This window comes from Neovison vison, chromosome 8 (genome assembly GCF_020171115.1).
Source record: "Neovison vison isolate M4711 chromosome 8, ASM_NN_V1, whole genome shotgun sequence".
Lineage (NCBI taxonomy): Eukaryota > Metazoa > Chordata > Mammalia > Carnivora > Mustelidae > Neogale > Neogale vison.
The window spans coordinates 121,710,558-121,728,536 of NC_058098.1; the positions used below are offsets into that span (position 1 = coordinate 121,710,558).

Below are 17,979 nucleotides of genomic sequence, written 5' to 3' on the forward strand. Positions count from 1 at the left end.
AATTTCGGGGGGGAGGGGCTTTAAACAGTCAGCAGTTCCTCAAAAGGCAAACATATAGGCTTACTGTATGACCCAACAATTCCATTCCTAGCTGTATACCCAAGAGAAGTGCCCACACAGAAACCTGTAGATATTATAGCAGTATTATTCACAATAGTCAAAAAGGGGAAACAATTCTAATATCTGCCAAGTGATTAATAAATAAAATGTGGTATATTAATACAGTGGAATATCATTCATCCACAAAAGGAATGCAATACTGACACATGACACAATACGGATGAATTTTTAAAACACGAGAAGAAGCCAATCACAAGAGACCACATATTACATGTTTTCATTTATATGAAATGTCTAGAACAGACAGAATCCTAAAAACACAGAAGAATAGTGGTTACCTAGTGCTAGGTGAAGGCTGAAAGGAAAAAAGGAGTGTTGGCTAATCACAACAGGGTTGTGTTTGAGGGTGGTGGTGGTGAAAATGTTCTAAAATTGTGGTGATGGCTGCACAGCTGTGACTACACTAAAAAACATTTAATTATACACTTCGAATAGGTGAATTACACAGTATACGAATTATATCTCAATAAAACTTTTGTTTAAAAAGAGAGCTTTAAAGTGGTTTTATTAATCTATTTCATTTAAATCCATTCTTTCTTTTAACCTTCAAAAGGACATGTAAGAAAGCTTCCTATGTGCTTAGTCTGTCTCGGCCTAGCAGAACTTTTAGAATATGATCCACAAGAAAGGAAATGATCAGTTTCATAAATTCAGGCATATATACAAAGTATATATACACATATGATATACATAACATATGATACATATAACAGGCATGTGTTAATTATCAACTGGTACAAACAAGTTTGTTTTTTTAAAAAATTTTTATTTATTTATTTGAGAGAGAGAGAAGAAGAGAGCCAGCGAACACAAGAAGGGAAGGGTCAGAGGGAGAAGCAGATTCCTTGCAGGGCAAAAAGCCGAACAAGGGACTCGGTACTAGGATTCCTGGATCATGACCAGAGCCAAAGGCAGTCGCTTAACCAACTGAGCCACCCAGGTGCCCAAACAAGTTTTAAACACCTGGATGAAGTCTGGTTGGGAACAGAGCTAGTGGGAAGCAGTTTATCCTATCCTCTTCCCAAAGGCATCAATCTACTCAGTTCATTTCACCTCCTCCCAAAATAAACGCAACATTTCTAATGTGAATAAAGTTTGCAAGGTGATTATGCTATACTCCCAATGCCATCCTAACTCTTTTTGGAATAATGATCAAAGTAAAAAGCTTTCACCGGGTTTTCGAGGACACCCAAAGGAACTAGATTTAATTTAAAGAACCAGTCAAGAGCACTATTATAAGCCACAAGAATGTGGTAACAGGGTCACTACAGGGGATAGCGTGGCCAGCATCTTTGGCTTTTAGTACCAAGTAAAACCTAATCCTATACTGGAGGAATATGCACTATTCACACAATAAATAAGTACAGTGCTTTGCATTAAATGACGAAAATTTTTAAATGTTCTAAAGGCACTTTGAAATTACTATCATATGCCCACTCAAAGAAAAAACACAAAGCAACTTATAAAATATAGTCACTGAAAATGTTACAGCTGATTGGCAATTTGATATAATGAAAAAAATCAAGAGCATGTTTTGGAATTATAACCAACATTTTAAAATGAGATGAAGTCCTGCTGATGTCCCCTAATGTGGAGGCATTCTGACCGAATTTTAACTTACATGTTTATTTAATACTTAAAAAAAAAATCTAACTGTAGCTACACTGCTAGACAGCTATACAAAATACCATCATTTCAATCTGAGTTAAATTTAATGAGAAAGTAACATCACTGAAAACCAAGGCAGATAAAAAAGATTTTTATTTGAAGAATAAAAGTAACTACTTTTTAGAAAATCCAAGTCTGTTCTGGATGTCTTTGAATAGGTCTAGATTTTGGAAGGGGAAAAGAAAAGGAGTCTGCAGAATTTAAGAATTCCAAGGAGGTACTGTCAAACTAAATATACCTCCTTGGATTAAGAAGTAAGTAATGAAACTCTACCGATGGGAGTGTGCTGAATATATGAACGGAGAGGAGGCTGGAAAAGCCCAGAAATTCACTTTAGACTGGGAGCTCCTTGTATTTTCTCTTTGGATTCCTGGTGACAGCATAAAGCAGGTCAATAAATGCTTGCAAATTTCAAACGGGAAAAGTCTCCACTAGATTTCTCATTTCAAAAAAAAAAAAAAAAAAAGGGTGGGGGTGGGGGGGAGGAACATCATCCAAAACCAGAACCAATCATTTAATTTGAATTCACAAAACTAATGGAACCACTCAGCATATCCTTTTCCCTTCATATCTTTCTTCCAATAAACTTAACAAGCCACTAGTGAAGTTTCTGAGTGTCATTAAAAAGAAAAAGGTGCATCTGACTCAAAAGATTAAAAATCATTTAAAAACATATAAATCTCCTGTTTTATGCATATAAAGTATACAAATATGTAAATATGAAAAATAAAAGGAAAGAAGTTGAGATGCAAACACCAGACTTTTAAAATACTTAAATTTACAAATTAAGCCTGGACTTTCCCCAAAGTTACCTAGACATTAAAGTTTCTAAGTGGCTTTATTTCCCTCTTGGAACAATGCACAATTACAAAATACAATTTTTTTTCATAATAAATATCTCACAGACCCAGCAAGATGTTCACAGCTGTTCAAGTCCACCAAGTCTTAAGCAGTGAACACTGACTACAGGCACCAGGGGGCCTCCCAGGAATAACTTGATAGTAAAGGAAAAGGTAAGAGTTCCTGGCAAAACTTTGCTGCTTATCCAGTCTCAAGACTGCTGCAAAGCTTTCACATTTGGAGCAAATAAACTGTAGTTTGTTACACAAGGGGCACACACTGAACTGATGAGATACCAACACGACCACTGAAAAAAGGAACTAGCTCGCCCCCCCCATACAATCTTCTTTGATGAATTTACAAATATAAGTATATACTGCGCTTTCCTGTTGTAAACAGTTACCTTCAGGTAATCTGAAGCAATAAATAAGTGCATATGCACTCCAGAGAAGACTAAATTTTCTAAAAGGGTTATCTTCTTTTCTACACACTCAAAAAGCAGTTAGTGGTGATGCAAATTTTAGAGTAAAGGGATTCACCGATAAAACACTACGATTAACTCTGAATATTATCCCGGCCTCTCCATCTTTTCCTTTTCCCTCAATCCCCCACCCCAACATAAAACTGTTCAATAAAAACAGAAGGACCCGGAAACTTCAAAAGCCGCAAAGATTTGTAAATGCCTTTTAAACATGAGAGCGTTCACAATAGACCTTTTCTAAGTTTGTGCAGAAATTAAATCCCGCTCAAACCCGAAAGCTAATCCCTTCAGCAAACGCGTCTACATATTTCTTCTTTCTCGAGTGCATCTTCAGCTCGATCAAACACTTCTGTTTTACTCCTTTTTTTCCCAAGCCAAATAATCAATAGGTTCTCAACTCCCGCTAATGTTAACGTATCCTTAAACAGAGTTCGTCCCACAGCATCATGTAAAAATGCAGAAGAAATCCAACAACTGTCTCAACGAGGTTTTTATAAAATTCACTCCCGGAACAAGAATCGGAGGCAGCCAAGGGCAATGCACAAAGAGAACAGAGAAGAAATACACGTTCCACGGACATACAATGCACAGAAGCTCGCATCCTCGCACCCTCCTTGGGAAGGGTCACCCAGCACCCTTGGGCTCCTCGCATCTCCCGGCCACGGCGACGCCGTGACGGTCCCCGAGGGTCCGCGGGGACACTCTCGGCCGGGCCCGGCCGGGCCACCCCCCCGCGGGGACAGCCCCTCTCTCACTGCCTCCCACGGACCGTGTTCCTGGAGACCGCTCCCCCCCGGCCAAGCAGCCTCTTCGCCCCCTCCTCTGCTGCTGCCGCGGGGCGGGAACGGGGTCCCCTCGGGTTTCGGCGGCGGAGGGAGAGTGAGGGCTGAAGGGGGCGCCCCCTCCCCGCGGCCGGCCGGGCCCCGCACTCACCCTCCAGCAGTCGGGTGATGAGACTGTCCACGTTCAGCTCCCCGTCCGCCATCTTGTCGGCACCAGACGCTCCTTCCCGGCAGCGGGAACAAGGGCTTCACGGCGGCGGAGGCTGCGGCGACGGCTCGGCGCTCCCTCACCTAAAAGTCACGCGGCGTTTCGACCCCGGTTCCAACTCCCCCTTTTCCCCGGGCCCTCCCCCCACCCCCTCCCCACCAAGTAGTGGAGCGCGCGTACAGTCGGAGGCACACGCGAGAAATAAATAAATAAACAAGTGGGGTCCCCACGAACCGGGCCGCGTCAGACCCAGCCACCACCTCCTCCTCCTCCACGGCACCGCCCAACTCCGCAAAGCTCACCAGCGCCGCCGACGGCCCCACCCGCAGCACCACTCACTGCACACCGCCCTTCCCCGCCACCGCGCCACGCAGCCCTGCGCGCAGGCGCACGGCGCACGCCTCCGCGGGCCCACCCCGCCGACAGCCCCGGCCTTCGCGCAATCGCACTGGACTCGGTTCTCCCGCCGCTGCCGCCGCTGCGGCCTTCGCGCAGGTGCGTCGCCCTCTCTCGCCACTCCCACTGCGCCGAATCGCCGCGGCGGCGCAGGCGCTCCAAGGCTGGCGGGGTTTTGCTGCGATGGGGAAGCTCCCATTAAGCAGAGAGCGCGTAGGCAGTTCTGACCTTCCCGCTTCTCAGCCTCTCTGGCCGGCGCGCTCCGCAGGCAGCGTTGTTGGGCCTTTCCCACCTCGTTTTCCTTTTCTTGGCTTCCTTCCCTAGTTTTGCGAGCAATTCTTCGTGTTTCCGTTAACCGGGAAACGTGGACTACATTGTCCATCTTGGAAACCCAAGTTTACGTGTTTGGGAAGCCAGAAGGGGTTACTATGCTGGAAAAGTTTGACATTGCAAATAAGGGATTTTATATATCGTTCCACCAGGCTAGGTGCCCAAGTACCTGGATTTAATATTTTGAAGTGGGCTCTGGAACGGTCAGCAATAATATTTAACACGGGTACGGCTCTCTACCTTCTGTATCCTGCTTCCACACATCTTTCATCTCTGTCCACTATGTGCACATTATTTTTCCCCAGTGCTTTTTTGTTCTTCCATTGTATTGCTTAATCATCCTCCCTTGTAACTTTATGGATTTATTTCCTACACTGGATTATAAGCTTCTACAAGGTAGACTCATCGATTATCTGGCACGTGGAAGAGAAGGACAAAGAAACATGGAGGTTCTGAAAGGTTGGTTGCCCAGCTGTTCTATGCACCACATAATTCTGCTTCTAGAAAGGCAGGAGGAAGAGCAGCCATGCGAACGGTCTAGGCAAGCAAGAGTTTTTTGCCTGTTCTTAAAGGTGGTCAGATAAAGTCTTTACTCACTCCTCAGGTATTTGTACAGAAACTCTGACAAGGCGCATTCCCAGGCTCAAGGCAGTGCTTTTCCACGCACACATCACGAATACTAGGTAACATTGAGATTCCTGTATTTGCTCTGGCACTGTTCTAAGGCTTCTACATTATCCTATTCAATCCTTAAATCAGCCCCGTGAGGTAGGTACCAGTCTCTCTACTTTGCGGATGGGATTAATTGATGTACAGAATGATTAGATAGTAACCCCAAATTACACAAGTAACTAACAGATCTGGGATTCAAACCCAGGCACCTAGTGCCAGAGTTTGCACTCTTAACAATTGTGATATAGTCCCTCCTGGTATATGTAAACTGAGTTGCTTAAATATGCATGTTCTATCTCACAAACTTGGAAAATAGAAATCATAGGGATTTCTTTTTGTTTTGTTGTTATTGTTGTTGTTTTGGAAGGCGAGGGAGGGCGCTTTGTCCAATCAAGTGCTTTATAATGGCCCAGATGACTTACAGACCAAGGATTTCCTAATGCCTTTTTTTCTTCTTCTAATTTTTCCTCTATTTTGGAATTTAGCTTGTACCTTGATGGTGAGCATAGAACAGGTGGTGATCCTGTCTGGAGTAGTTTTCACGGACTTTTATTGCCAGTTCATCTTGGGGGCTTTTAGGGGTGAAGAAAGGGCTCATCAAATCCTTATTCTGTTAAAGAACATTTTTTATAGCCTGTTTTATTCCAGAAGGGATTTAGGGTAGCTTATGAAAATATACGCAGTAGAGTAAATTAAAAATAAGTACAGAAAAAAAAAAAACAGGACAAAAGAAAATAAACTGGGAAAGGTAAAATAAAGCCAGCAGTTTTGAATGCAAAGTGCATGGTGTAAGGTACTATTGGTTTGCTAGAGATAGACCACAAAAATAATTCTAAACTTTTTAGCAACCAGGGAAAAGATCAGTTGCAAGTAGAGTAAGTATGCTAGCTTAGTTGGAACTGGGACTTGAATACACCAGCTGTGAATTTGGATGTCATTTTCCCAGATCTCTTCCATGAGCCTCTTAAAGAGTAATGCTTGGGAACAAGTAAGTGACTGCTTATCTCCCAGTTTTCATGGGGCGCATGAATCCCATGAAAAAGAACTTTGAATCCTGGCCACAATTAGGGTTTAAATACATACAGGCATATTGAATGGACCAGGACACCCAAAGGAAACTCTATTGCACAAGGAGAAAGTAAGCATCTGAAGAGAAATCACCACAAGTGGGGCAAAGAGAGGCCAGTCCCAGCAGAGTTGTGGGAGTCAGAAGGGACTGAAGAGTGGTCCTGAGTACTGCTTGCAGACATCCCCTCCTCCAGGTTTTCTAGTGCTTTGGAACCCTGGGAAGGAAAGGGCGAGTATAAAATGAAAGAGCTAGGGGCGCCTGGGTAGCTCAGTGGGTTAAAAATGAAAGAGCTGTATCTCTAGAGGTCCAGCCAACTTTTCTGTGGGATCTCCTTCCAAAAGAATTATATAAGAATTCAGATTCAGAATTCCTCAGGTTTGGAAGTTTAGCTGGTGCATATACTATATATTACTTAACACCCCAGCAACTTCTGGGGCAGCTCACTATAATCTGAAACATTATTTTTTTTTAAAGAAAATCATATGAATATTCACATCATGTAAGATAAATCAAACTACATTTTGTCTCATATCAGTACAGGTCAGATTTGCCATTAAAGTAGCTCCCTCCCCTCCCCACCCCCGCCGAAATAAAAATGTATGTATTGAAGGAAATTTGGAAAACAAAGATAAAATATAAAAATCACCTATAATTTCATCAGCTATAGATGAGCACTTTCCTGTCTTATACCTGAATACAATCCTAGTTTATAAAATTGGGAAAATAAAATAAAATTGGGATCATGCCTCACTTCCATTTTATCTTTGTTAAATGAGTTTTGGTGCCACATTTATGTGAAACTCAGTTTTCAAAGTTTATTTGGATTTTAAAACATAGATAAGAGGGGCTTCTAAGGTGGTGTGGTTGGTTAAGTGTCTGACTCTTTATTTCGGCTCAGGTCATGATCTTGGGGTCATGGGATGGAGCCTCATGTAGGACTCTACTCTCAGTGGAGAGTCTGCTTGAGATCCTTTCTCTCTCTCTCCCTCTGCTCTTCCCACTGTTTGCACTCTCTCTCTGTCTCTCTCTCTTTTAAGTAAATCTTTTTAAAATGTAGATAAGAGATAGAAGACTGAGGAAGAGGTAAGAGGTGGAGATCTGGAGACTGGAGGAGACAATGCTGCAGGCAGTAGCAACACAGACAGTTGGAGCCACCATGAAGTTCAAGGGTAGGTGGCTACCAAGTTGAGAGAAACCCCACTTGGCAGATATTGACACTAAGGAGACCCTTGATGTGAATGTGAGCGCTGTCCTATTGGCAGAATGGAGGTCATCAGTTAGGGAAACCAGCAGCTTGGAAGAAGAGACATGAGAAGGCTGCCAGCAATTTAACAGACGTTGGTTGGACCAGGTACTGTGGTGGGCAGAAGCCCTGCAGAGCACCCACACCTGGAAGCTGGAAGACTTTAGAGCAGGGGACTGATACATAGTGGTTCTGACTGCATGTAGGAAATTGCTTCTCAGTCTTTCTGAACATGTGGCAGGACTCGGGAAAGGGATCATGGTAAGGTCCTGCTCCTTGTTAGATCAGGGTGCTTAATCTCACAGACCAAAGCGCAGATGATTAACTGGGACTGCCAGTCCAGGGGAGCTTTAGATAGTGGTGTGCTGGCCCTGCTTACACTGGCTTGTGAGAATCAGTTGTTAAACTTTTCAGGAATTCTGGAAGCCAGTTGTTACACAGAGCCATTATTTTAAAATTTAATTTATAGACTGACAAATTATACTAAAAACAAAGGTAATAATTACTCAAAAGTCATCATGTCCTATTTATTTTGCTACATTTCACTATTATGTATAGTCTAGTGATTGTTTAAATTTATTGTATCTGTATGGGGGAAATACTATGCAACGATATGCCACTGTGTATCTCTTGTCCAGCTCCATGTTCAGTGACATCACATTGGCCATGGTAGGAATATTTACACCAAGGAAATTAGCAAATACTGTGAATCTATATCTATTTCTGACACATAGTTTGTTGTTAAACATTTACCAGTACACCACTGGGCTAGGGAGACATTTGGGTTATACATGACAATATCCTTGGGTAATTCCAGGAATGTCTGTGGAGGGAAATTAGACTTCCTGTTATCAAGTGACTTGGGGAATCATAATTTGGGGTATTAATAACATCATGATCTTATATGTACTTACTAACAGAAAATGCCTGGGACCCATCAGTGCCCATTAGACAAAGGCAGACCAGTGCTCAGAGGACCCCAACCATCACTATGCTGGGACCAGAGAGATGTCCCTGTGGATTGTCCTCAAAGAAGGCACTTTGGAACATAGTGGACAGCAGCGTCATTATTCTTTTTAGTAAACATAGCATAGACTTTCTTAGGAATATTTTATATGCCTTTCAAAATTGACCAATAGCCAAAAAGGTGTGAAAGTAAGTAGGTAGCAAAATGTGGAGGCTGTGATAGTGATGGACAGCTCTTTGCTGCCCTGGCTAATCCAAAACAGCTTTATAAATGAATGAATTGACATTCATTGGGCTGGGCTGTCCTTCCATAAATATGATTCCTCTTAATCAAGTCTTTAATAAATCTAGAGTGGTAGCAAGTTCTAAATTTTACTAAATATAGCTTGAGGGCAACCATTCTGTTTATATAATATCAAATATTATAGGCTTTTGTAGTCAACTCAATCCAAGGATATTGAGAAACCATACAAAAACACATGCATCAGGAAAGGAGTCAACCCTTGCAATACAGAGCCAGGCTAAAGTCGTAGACGAGGTCAGGGGCAAGATTTTTTTCTTAAGATTTAGTTGTGGTTATATTTTATACATATATGAGAGAATAACCAAGTATCAAAGTTATCAGCCAAGTCAGAAGGCATGTCCTCAGTCATTTTAGCCCCCCAAATTGTAAAGCCAGGTTTAACTAAGTGCCCTTGGCTAATAACTGCCCCCCACACCTAATTCTGATCCCCAGACACACATGTGTGAACTCTCAATGGAGCATTGTCTCTTAAGCTGTTTCTGGTATAATGTTCATTCTAAAATGATGGAAAATAAATGCCTAGTAATTGAAGGAGTTAACTCGCTCTATAGAATGATTAACAATAAGACAGTGAGAGTTGGATGGGCAGCTACCACAAAGGAAGACTATTTAATTTTTGAAGAGTTGACCTGTGGTCCTTATTTTTCTCTTGTAATTAGATTACAGGGCCAGCAGTCTATTTAGGTCACTCCTACTTGGTTACAATAAAACCATGTTATCTGCACATATGAAATTGATTCTCTTTAGGTGCTCTCCCATCCTGTTCATTCAAGATATGAGGAAATAACTAAATGTGTTTGTAGGTGAAGAAAAGGATACAAAATATGTGAAAGCTTGTTTCAAGTGATACAATTTAAATGTTTTGTTTCTAATGATGGCCACTCTTCTAATAGAGCAAATCTGAATTTTGTATGAGTCACCTTTTCAGTTGGAGAGGGTTTACTTCTGAATGGTTTCACAAGTCTGTTTCAGTTGGTTTTGGTAAATAAAACAAAGCATTATTAAGTTTTCTAATGTAGTTATAAATTGAATAGCTCTCTCCTAAAACCTTGTTAAAATTAATGGCATGTATCTCTTAAAACTAAACGCAAATGTGTCTGTGAGCTGTAAAAAGTATTTATTGATCCAACACTGACAGGTCCTGATACGTGGGAATCACAGGTTAAATAAAGTATTTATGAATTATTATTCAAATCTTGACTGAAACCAAATCTGGTCTCTTATAAATACTGTAAATTCTTAATTGAAATGTCCTAATGGTACTTGTTATTTAAGGAAATCTTAGAGTGAGTGGACCTTTAAAGCAAAGTGAATAATGAACCAATTAAGTATTTATGAAACATTTAGTATATTTGATTCTCTCCTGAAGACATGATCTTCCCAACTGTGAAGCCAAGTTGGTTTTACAACTATTGTAACCAAGTAGTTTACTGACTATATGGGGGAAATGACCACAAAATGATTTGGATAGTGAGACAAGCATTGGCTTGAAGGTGGGAGATAAAATAGCTAAATAACCTGAGACAGATCTTTCTTTTTCTGAATCTTGGCTTTATTACCTACAAAATTAGTTCATTAATAAATGATTAGCAATGTTTCTTCCAGTTCTAACACGTCTATAATTCTAAGACATAAAAATGTAACCAAAAATGTAACATAATATTGTACAGGCCGTCCCCAACTTAGGGACTGGATCAACTCCAAAAGGTCAATTGTTTGGAACACAGAATATATTTTCCCACAGAGACTGTGGTACAAATGGTGGTTAAATTCCCAGATCGGTCTGCAAAATCAATTTAATCCTTAATGTAACTGTAGGAAAGTATCCATGGTAATACAGACTCTAACAACCAATTATAACAAACTTTATGGGGAAAAGCCATTGAGGATTCTGATTTGGCATAGCAGAAAACATCTATCAGTGTTTCCCACTACCCTGTGCAACAGGCACAAAGACAGTTCCTTTTGTAATTCACAGGCAGACCTGGGCCCTAAATTTGAGACTGTCAGCGTGGAGAGTGAAGGAGCCTGGGATACATCTGATCCTATAAGAAGAGGTGGACTGAGGACAGTTCATGGTGTCTAGGGGTTTGGTTGCCAGGAAGGAGTTGATTCCAAACCAAAGGAAAGGGAATGTAAGGGGAAAAGGGAGTGAACATATGTGCTGGGAACTTTTTAAAAAAGAATGTTACTGTTGATCTCACTCACTTTGTGGTTGAGGAAGTTGAGATCTGGGAAGGTTAAATTGCATTGTCTTAATAATGAAACTAAAACTTGAATCTGAAACTTATGATTCTTAGCCCAGATAGCGATCTACTTCTCCCTCCCTCCCTTCCTTTTTTCTTCTCCCTACCTCTCTCCTTCTCTCTATGTCTCATTTTTACTTGAAAGCAATGACATTGTGCAAGGACCTATTATTTTCATCCCCTCTTCGCTGTGCAGGAATCACCTAGAACCCTGCACCTTCATGCCCATTCTCATTGTTGGCAGCCTGGCCAGCAACCAGCACAGCAGTTTTCTGTTTTGCCCCAATGTGTTTTAAACAGAGCCACCAGCTCGAAGAATGTGGTCTGGGTCCAGTGGCTACCATCTACTGTGATGGCAGGTGAGTTAGCTCACAGCAGGCTAGGGGTGAGAAGACAGTGGGTGATTTCACAATGGGTGGCAGTCTTCAGGGATGAGAAGGAAAGAGGGTTATTTTCAGCCAGAGCCAGGGGAAGGTTGGAGTGTCTACCCCATACACCTGAGGAGTGTTCCTATAATCAACCCTGATGTGTCCATATTCTTAAGCCAGGCCTACAGACCTAGGGCTCAGGAGTGTGGTCCAGACCCTAAGCTTTTTAGAATTATAAAGAGGGAGAGGGCAATGAGGTCAGGTAAGGCCTTTATACAAATGATACAATCAAGGGACATGAATAGGGTGTGAAGTATTGTGGGGTTAACTTCAGTGTCTTTCAAAGAAAATGGCTATGAGCTTATTGTCGGGATCATGTGGGAACTTTTTCACAACACCACTACTGTTTGATTCCCCTCCTCCCACCAAGGAAGTCCTATTTCATTCTCAGCTTTGGGATTGGAGGCTACATAGTTTGAAACAATGCCCTGGGGAATTCTGATAGGAACCCATGCATACCTCCTCCACTTTTCATTTGTACAGATCTCAAAAAATAAAACAAAACATATCAAGGAGCCTGACTCAGAAGAACCAGGGGAGGGCTCTTTGGGCAAAGGGATCATTTCTGGTAAAGTTCAAAAAAGTAGAGGGAGACAGAAGTACCTGGGGCAGTGGTAGTGGTAGGAAAAAACATGGGGTAATTAAGGTGGGTCAGCAAGAGGGAACTGGAATGCTGGGCCAGAGAGTATAAACCTGAAGCTGTTTGTGAAAGGAAATGATTATGTATTCACTTTTCAGTAAATATTTCTTGAGCACCTACTCTGTGCTAGGCACTGTTACATGCTGGCTGTACAGCTGAGAACAAAAGTCTTTTCCTCATCAAGTTTATATTCTGGTAGAGGTGGTGTAGGGTGATCAGTCCATCCCAGTTTGCCTGGGACTTCCGGGATTTTAGCACTGAAAGTCCCTTGGCCCAGGAATCCCCTGGGCAAACCAGGATGGTTGGTTCCCTAGGTGATAGATGGTGTGTGAGTGTGGGGGTAAGGGTCAGGATGAACAGCAAAGCAGGGGAAGGGGCTGGGGATAAAGAAGAATGTACTTTATTTTTTTTTAAGATTTTATTTATTTATTTGACAGAGAACACAAGGCAGAGGCAGGCAGAGAGAGAGAGAGAGAGGAGGAAGCAGGCTCCCTGCCGAGCAGAGAGCCCGATGCGGGGCTCAATCCTAGGACCCTGGGATCACGATCCAAGCTGAAGGCAGAGGCTTTAACCCACTGAACCACCCAGGCGCCCCCCAGAATGTACTTTAGATAAGGTGGTCAGGGAGGATCTCTCTGTAGATGTAACAAATGAGCAACGATCTGAACAGAATGAGAGAGAGAACCATTTACACATTTCAGGGTGAGTTGTAGATGGGTGATTATTTCTGGAAGAAAGAACCACCATGTAAGGGCTCTAGGGTGGAGACATGCTTGGCACAGATGAAGAACAGCAATTTTGGCAGAGGGGCTGAGAAGAAGAGTCAGAAGCAGAGAAGGGCTGGATAGAGTGAACCATGTTAAGGACCTAAGATTATATTCTGAACGTATTGGAAGCCATTGGAGGGTTGAGAGCAGAGGCATGACCTAATCACTCAGAAATTAGGGTTATAAGAGCAGAAACAGGAGGAGCATTTAGGAAGCAACTTCATTCAGAATTCTTGAAGAGTTCCTTCTCAAAATGTTTGATCAGAGCAATGTCACTGGAATAAATGAGCCTGCTATCAGAAGACCAACCTGGGCAGGACTGGCCTGACCCCCCACTACCCTACAGGAGTGGCCCTGGGAATGAGGAGGAGGAAGCATCTAGAGTTACCTTGGAGATGGGGTTAGTAGAAGTTGGTGGTGCAGCATTTACAGGGGGATGAAGGAGAGTGGTAGATTGAAGATGATTGCTAGCTACTCTTCCCCATGCTAGTTTTCCAGGTTTGAATTTCCTCCTCAGTTGTCCAGATCCAAACTTCATGGAAGAAAAGAACGTGTTATACTCTTTTTTCCAGAATGAGGAAGGTTCCATGACAGAGTAGCAAGAGTGGGAACTTGGGATCACACAGACCAGGGCTCACACCCCAGCTCCACCACAGGCAAGCCTCACCCCTCAGGCAGCTCATCTAAGTTCTGGGGACCTCGGTGTCCCCGCCAGTAAAATAGGAATGATGATGCCTCTCCAGCTGAACTAGTTGGAGCACTAAATGAGCTTGCACTCAGAAGAACTGAGTTCAGGACATGGCGAGCCCTCAATCTGGGTTCATCCTCTCTCCTTGTTTGCACCTTTGAAATTGCCTACCCGCTTTCAGAAGTGATCAATATCTTATAAGCCATTTTGTGCTCTTTGCCTCCTCCCCATCTCCCCAGCCCACTCATTCCATAAACATATTTCTGTGTATATAAAATCTTTTAAAAAAAAATCTGCCTCTCTTTTGACTTGGGCAGCTACAGAAACCTCCCTGGTCTCACCCTCCCACCCACACTCTCACATCCTTCAGGGCCTCACATCACCTTCAGAGTAAAAGCCAAACACTGAGCAGCACCTTGCACAATCCGCTTGCCTCTGCCCACTTTGCCATATTCTGTCCTCCCTGATTTGCCCCCTCCTTTGGCCTGCCCTCCACCCTCCACCCCTGCCAAGTGCACATGTTCATTCTCAGTGCTCCTCCCATGGGGCTTTGCACCTACTGCTACTTATCTCTCCATTATGTCTGTATAAAAGGATGATGGTATTTTGTGCAGGGGTTCAGAGTTCCTGCTCTGCAGCCACCCAATCTCCATTTCATCCCCAGCCCTATTACTTATCAGCTAGGCCTAATGAGTAGGGATTAATTTAAAAGATGATGCTATTTCCCTATACTGGAATACTTGACCAAGTTATTTCATCATTGCGCTTCAGGGATAATGGTAATACCCACCTCACAGGTTGTTGTGAATTGTAAGAGTTAATACATCTAAATCACTTAAATAGTACCTCCTACATAGTAAGCCCTCAAGACACATTGCCTATAATTATTACTTCTGTCTCTGAGTTTAAGTTCCATGAAGGATGAGACTAGATAGAATGTTCTTTTTTAAAAAATCTTCTATCTCCTCTTAATAGTCCTTCAAATGTTTGTTGAACAAAGACCTAAGCAAATCTTCTTTGAAAGACTTTGTCCCCGCCTTTGCTTAGCTGTTTTTTGCCTACAAATTTGGGCTATGTCCAAACTTTTGTTAATAAAAAAATGCAGTTATTAATATTTTTGTCTACCTTTTATTTTCATTTCCATTATTCCCCTGTAGTATATTTCCCAAAGGGGAATTATCAGTTAATGAAAGGAACAGTTTTATAGCTCTCTTACGTATTATCAGAGTGTTCTTTGGGAAGACTTGTTCAGTGACAACTTAAATAGGAAACCAGTGAAACAATGGTTTTATTTTTCCGCACAAAATATTATGCAGCCATTAAATAACATGTTTCTTCACAATTTAACCTCACTGGGTTTTTATCATCTCTACTTACTTTTGCTAGCTTAATAGGTGGGTAGTGATACATTAATGTCATTTTAATTTGCATTTTTGATGAGCCTCTTCATTTTTCCAGATGGTGATTTACTACAATTATAGTCAAATGTGCAAACTTTTGATTCATTCCCCTAAATTACTTATGGAATATAATTAGATACTGGTCATACATATTTGAATCTATATATTTGTTTCAATTACCATCAATATATTTTGGATGGGAAGATCCTATTGTTTATATTTAACATAGGTATTTTTCTTCATTCTGTGTTTTCCTTTAAATATATATTTTCTGTTCTGATATATTTTGTTTGTTTAACTTCATCTATTTTGTCTCTATCAATGGTATCCATTAAGTAAAACATCAGAATATTAGGCTTGGAGGAACTTTACTGTCATGGTTCTTATTCTTTTTATGGATGAGGGTTCTGGGGGCCCAAGAATCTGACTTACTTAATGCACAAAATTGTCATTTTGTAGGTAGCTGAAATCAAATTTTCTCTAGTAGCTGGGATCAATAGAATGTTTTCTAGTTTTAAATAAAATCCCTGATACTCCTGTGTAGAATGGGATTTGCTTGAGCCAAAAGAAATGTAAATGTAATGTCTAGACTACTCAGAGCACGAGAAGAAACTTTTAACACCTTCTGTCAACTATGCACCGTACTGTCTGTGCATATGTGTGTGTCTGTGTGCACTAATGTGTTGATGGATATCTGCAAGTGGTAAGGAAGAAAGCAAAAGAGAGAGAGAGATGGAGAGAACCTTTAACTCCTCTCCTCAAGAGTCCTTCTAAACAGTGGTCCATTTGCTCTGATGTCTACAGTGATGATTATCACAGGGTTTTTCAAACAGTGAAAAATTAGAAATAACTTAGTGCTTAATGGTTAAGAGGTAGTCTAGCTATGGTGGTTTCATAGAGTGGAATACTATGAAGTATTATAAATCATATTGTAAAAGAATATTTAGTGACAGTCTTAGATATACATAATCTATTGTTAAATTTTTAGAAAGTGAACAATAATGAAGGAAGGTTTAAATATGTGAGGTTATATATCATGTTCATGAATTGGAAAATTCTGTATTAAGATATTGATCTTCTCTAAATTAACCTATAAATTCAATGGACTCCTAATAAAGATTTCAACTATCTTTTTCTTGGTGGGAGGGGGCATCATGGTTGTTAAAGTTGACCAGCTGTCCCCAAAATATATATGGAAATGCAAAGAATTCAAAATAGACAAGAAAATCTTGAAGAAAAAGGCAAATTTGGTGGGTTTTACCATCAGATTAGAAGATGTAACATGAAATTACAGAAATTAAGATACTGTTGTATTGGTGCAAAGATGGACAAACTAGTAGAAGAGAATACAGAGCCCAGGAACAGACTCACACATATGAAGGAGAATAGTCTTTTCTATAAATGATTATAGAGCAATTAGATATTTTAATGGAAAAAAATGACCTTTACTTCATACCATACAAAAGGTGTTAACTGGAGATGGATCAGAGACCTAAATGGTAAGACAATAAAGCTTCTGAAGAAAGCACAGGAGACTATCTTCATGACCTTAGGGCAGTCAAAGACTTCTTAAACAAGATACAAGAAAAATTAATCATAAAAGGAAAGATCAATTAAGTTGGATTTCATTAAAAATAAAAAGTTTTGTGGAAGGGTAAAACACAGACAGAAGATATATATATATATCACATATATATGTATGTGTGTGTATAATATATAAATATATACATATCTAACAAAGAACTTGAGTTCTTATAAACCAATAAGAAAAAGACAAGCCAATTTAAAAATGGGCAAAAGACTTGAACAGGCATTTCATGGAAAACAATGTCCCACAGCATCTGAAAAAGTGTTCAGTCTCATTAGTCACCAGAGAAATGCAAATGAAAACCACAATAAGATATCACCTCATACTCTTCAGAATGTCTAACTTTGAAAAGACTAAGAATATCAAGTGTTGGGAAGTGTATAAAGTGGAACTCTCATACATTGCTGATGGGAGCTGTAAAATGGTACGAGTTTCGAAAACTGGCTCACCTACAAAAGTCAGATCTAACTACCCTATGACTTAGCAATTCCACTCCTATGTGTATACCCAACAGAAGTGAGTGCACACAATCACTAAAAAGCACAGACAACATGCTCACAACAGTCTTATTTTTAATAATCAAAATTTGGAAACAAGCTAAATATCCTTTTTTTTTTTTAAGATTTTATTTATTTGACAGACAGAGATCACAAGTAGGCAGAGAGGCAGGCAGAGAAAGAGGAGGAAGCAGGCTCCCCGAGGAGCAGAGAGCCCGATGTGGGGCTCGATCCCAGAACCCTGGGATCATGACCTGAGCCGAAGGCAGAGGCTTTAACCCACTGAGCCATCTAGGCGCCCCAAGCTAAATATCCTTCAACAAGGGAACTGATAGGTATAGAGTATTAACTTTGTGGAATTTTTTTTTTTAAGATTTTATTTATTTATTTGACAGAGAGAAATCACAAGTAGTTGGAGAGGCAGGCAGAGAGAGAGAGAGAGAGAGAGAGAGAGAGAAGGAAGCAGGCTCCCTGCTGAGCAGAGAGCCCGATGCGGGACTCGATCCCAGGACCCTGAGATCATGACCTGAGCCGAAGGCAGCAGCTTAACCCACTGAGCCACCCAGGCACCCCAACTTTGTGGAATTTCAGACAGCAAAAATAAACAAAAGCCATTCCACTGCTGTGTGTTAGCAATATGGATGAA

General features: G+C 41.2%; 1 protein-coding gene and 1 long non-coding RNA gene across 4 annotated transcripts in view; one reads left to right on the forward strand and one right to left on the reverse strand.

The window, feature by feature from the left end:
• The window catches only part of PPP1CB (protein phosphatase 1 catalytic subunit beta), a 43,291-nt gene extending 38,831 nt beyond the window's left edge, over positions 1-4,460 (reverse strand). Inside the window, exons 1-2 of one of the 3 annotated variants that reach the window (XM_044261843.1) lie at positions 4,402-4,460; positions 4,043-4,182 (exon numbers count right to left, since the gene is read on the reverse strand). In XM_044261843.1, coding sequence (XP_044117778.1) covers positions 4,043-4,094 — 52 coding nt within the window. In that variant the 5' untranslated portion in view covers positions 4,095-4,182; positions 4,402-4,460. Of the gene's footprint in view, positions 1-4,042; positions 4,243-4,333 lie in introns of those variants that run through there. The other 2 variants (XM_044261844.1, XM_044261841.1) reach the window with 2 other exon arrangements.
• A 370-nt stretch (positions 4,461-4,830) lies between these two features.
• LOC122915196 overlaps positions 4,831-17,979 on the forward strand; it is a 38,973-nt gene continuing 25,824 nt past the window's right edge. Inside the window, exon 1 of the long non-coding RNA XR_006386024.1 lies at positions 4,831-5,284. This is a non-coding gene — a long non-coding RNA (uncharacterized LOC122915196). The remainder of the gene's footprint in view (positions 5,285-17,979) is intronic.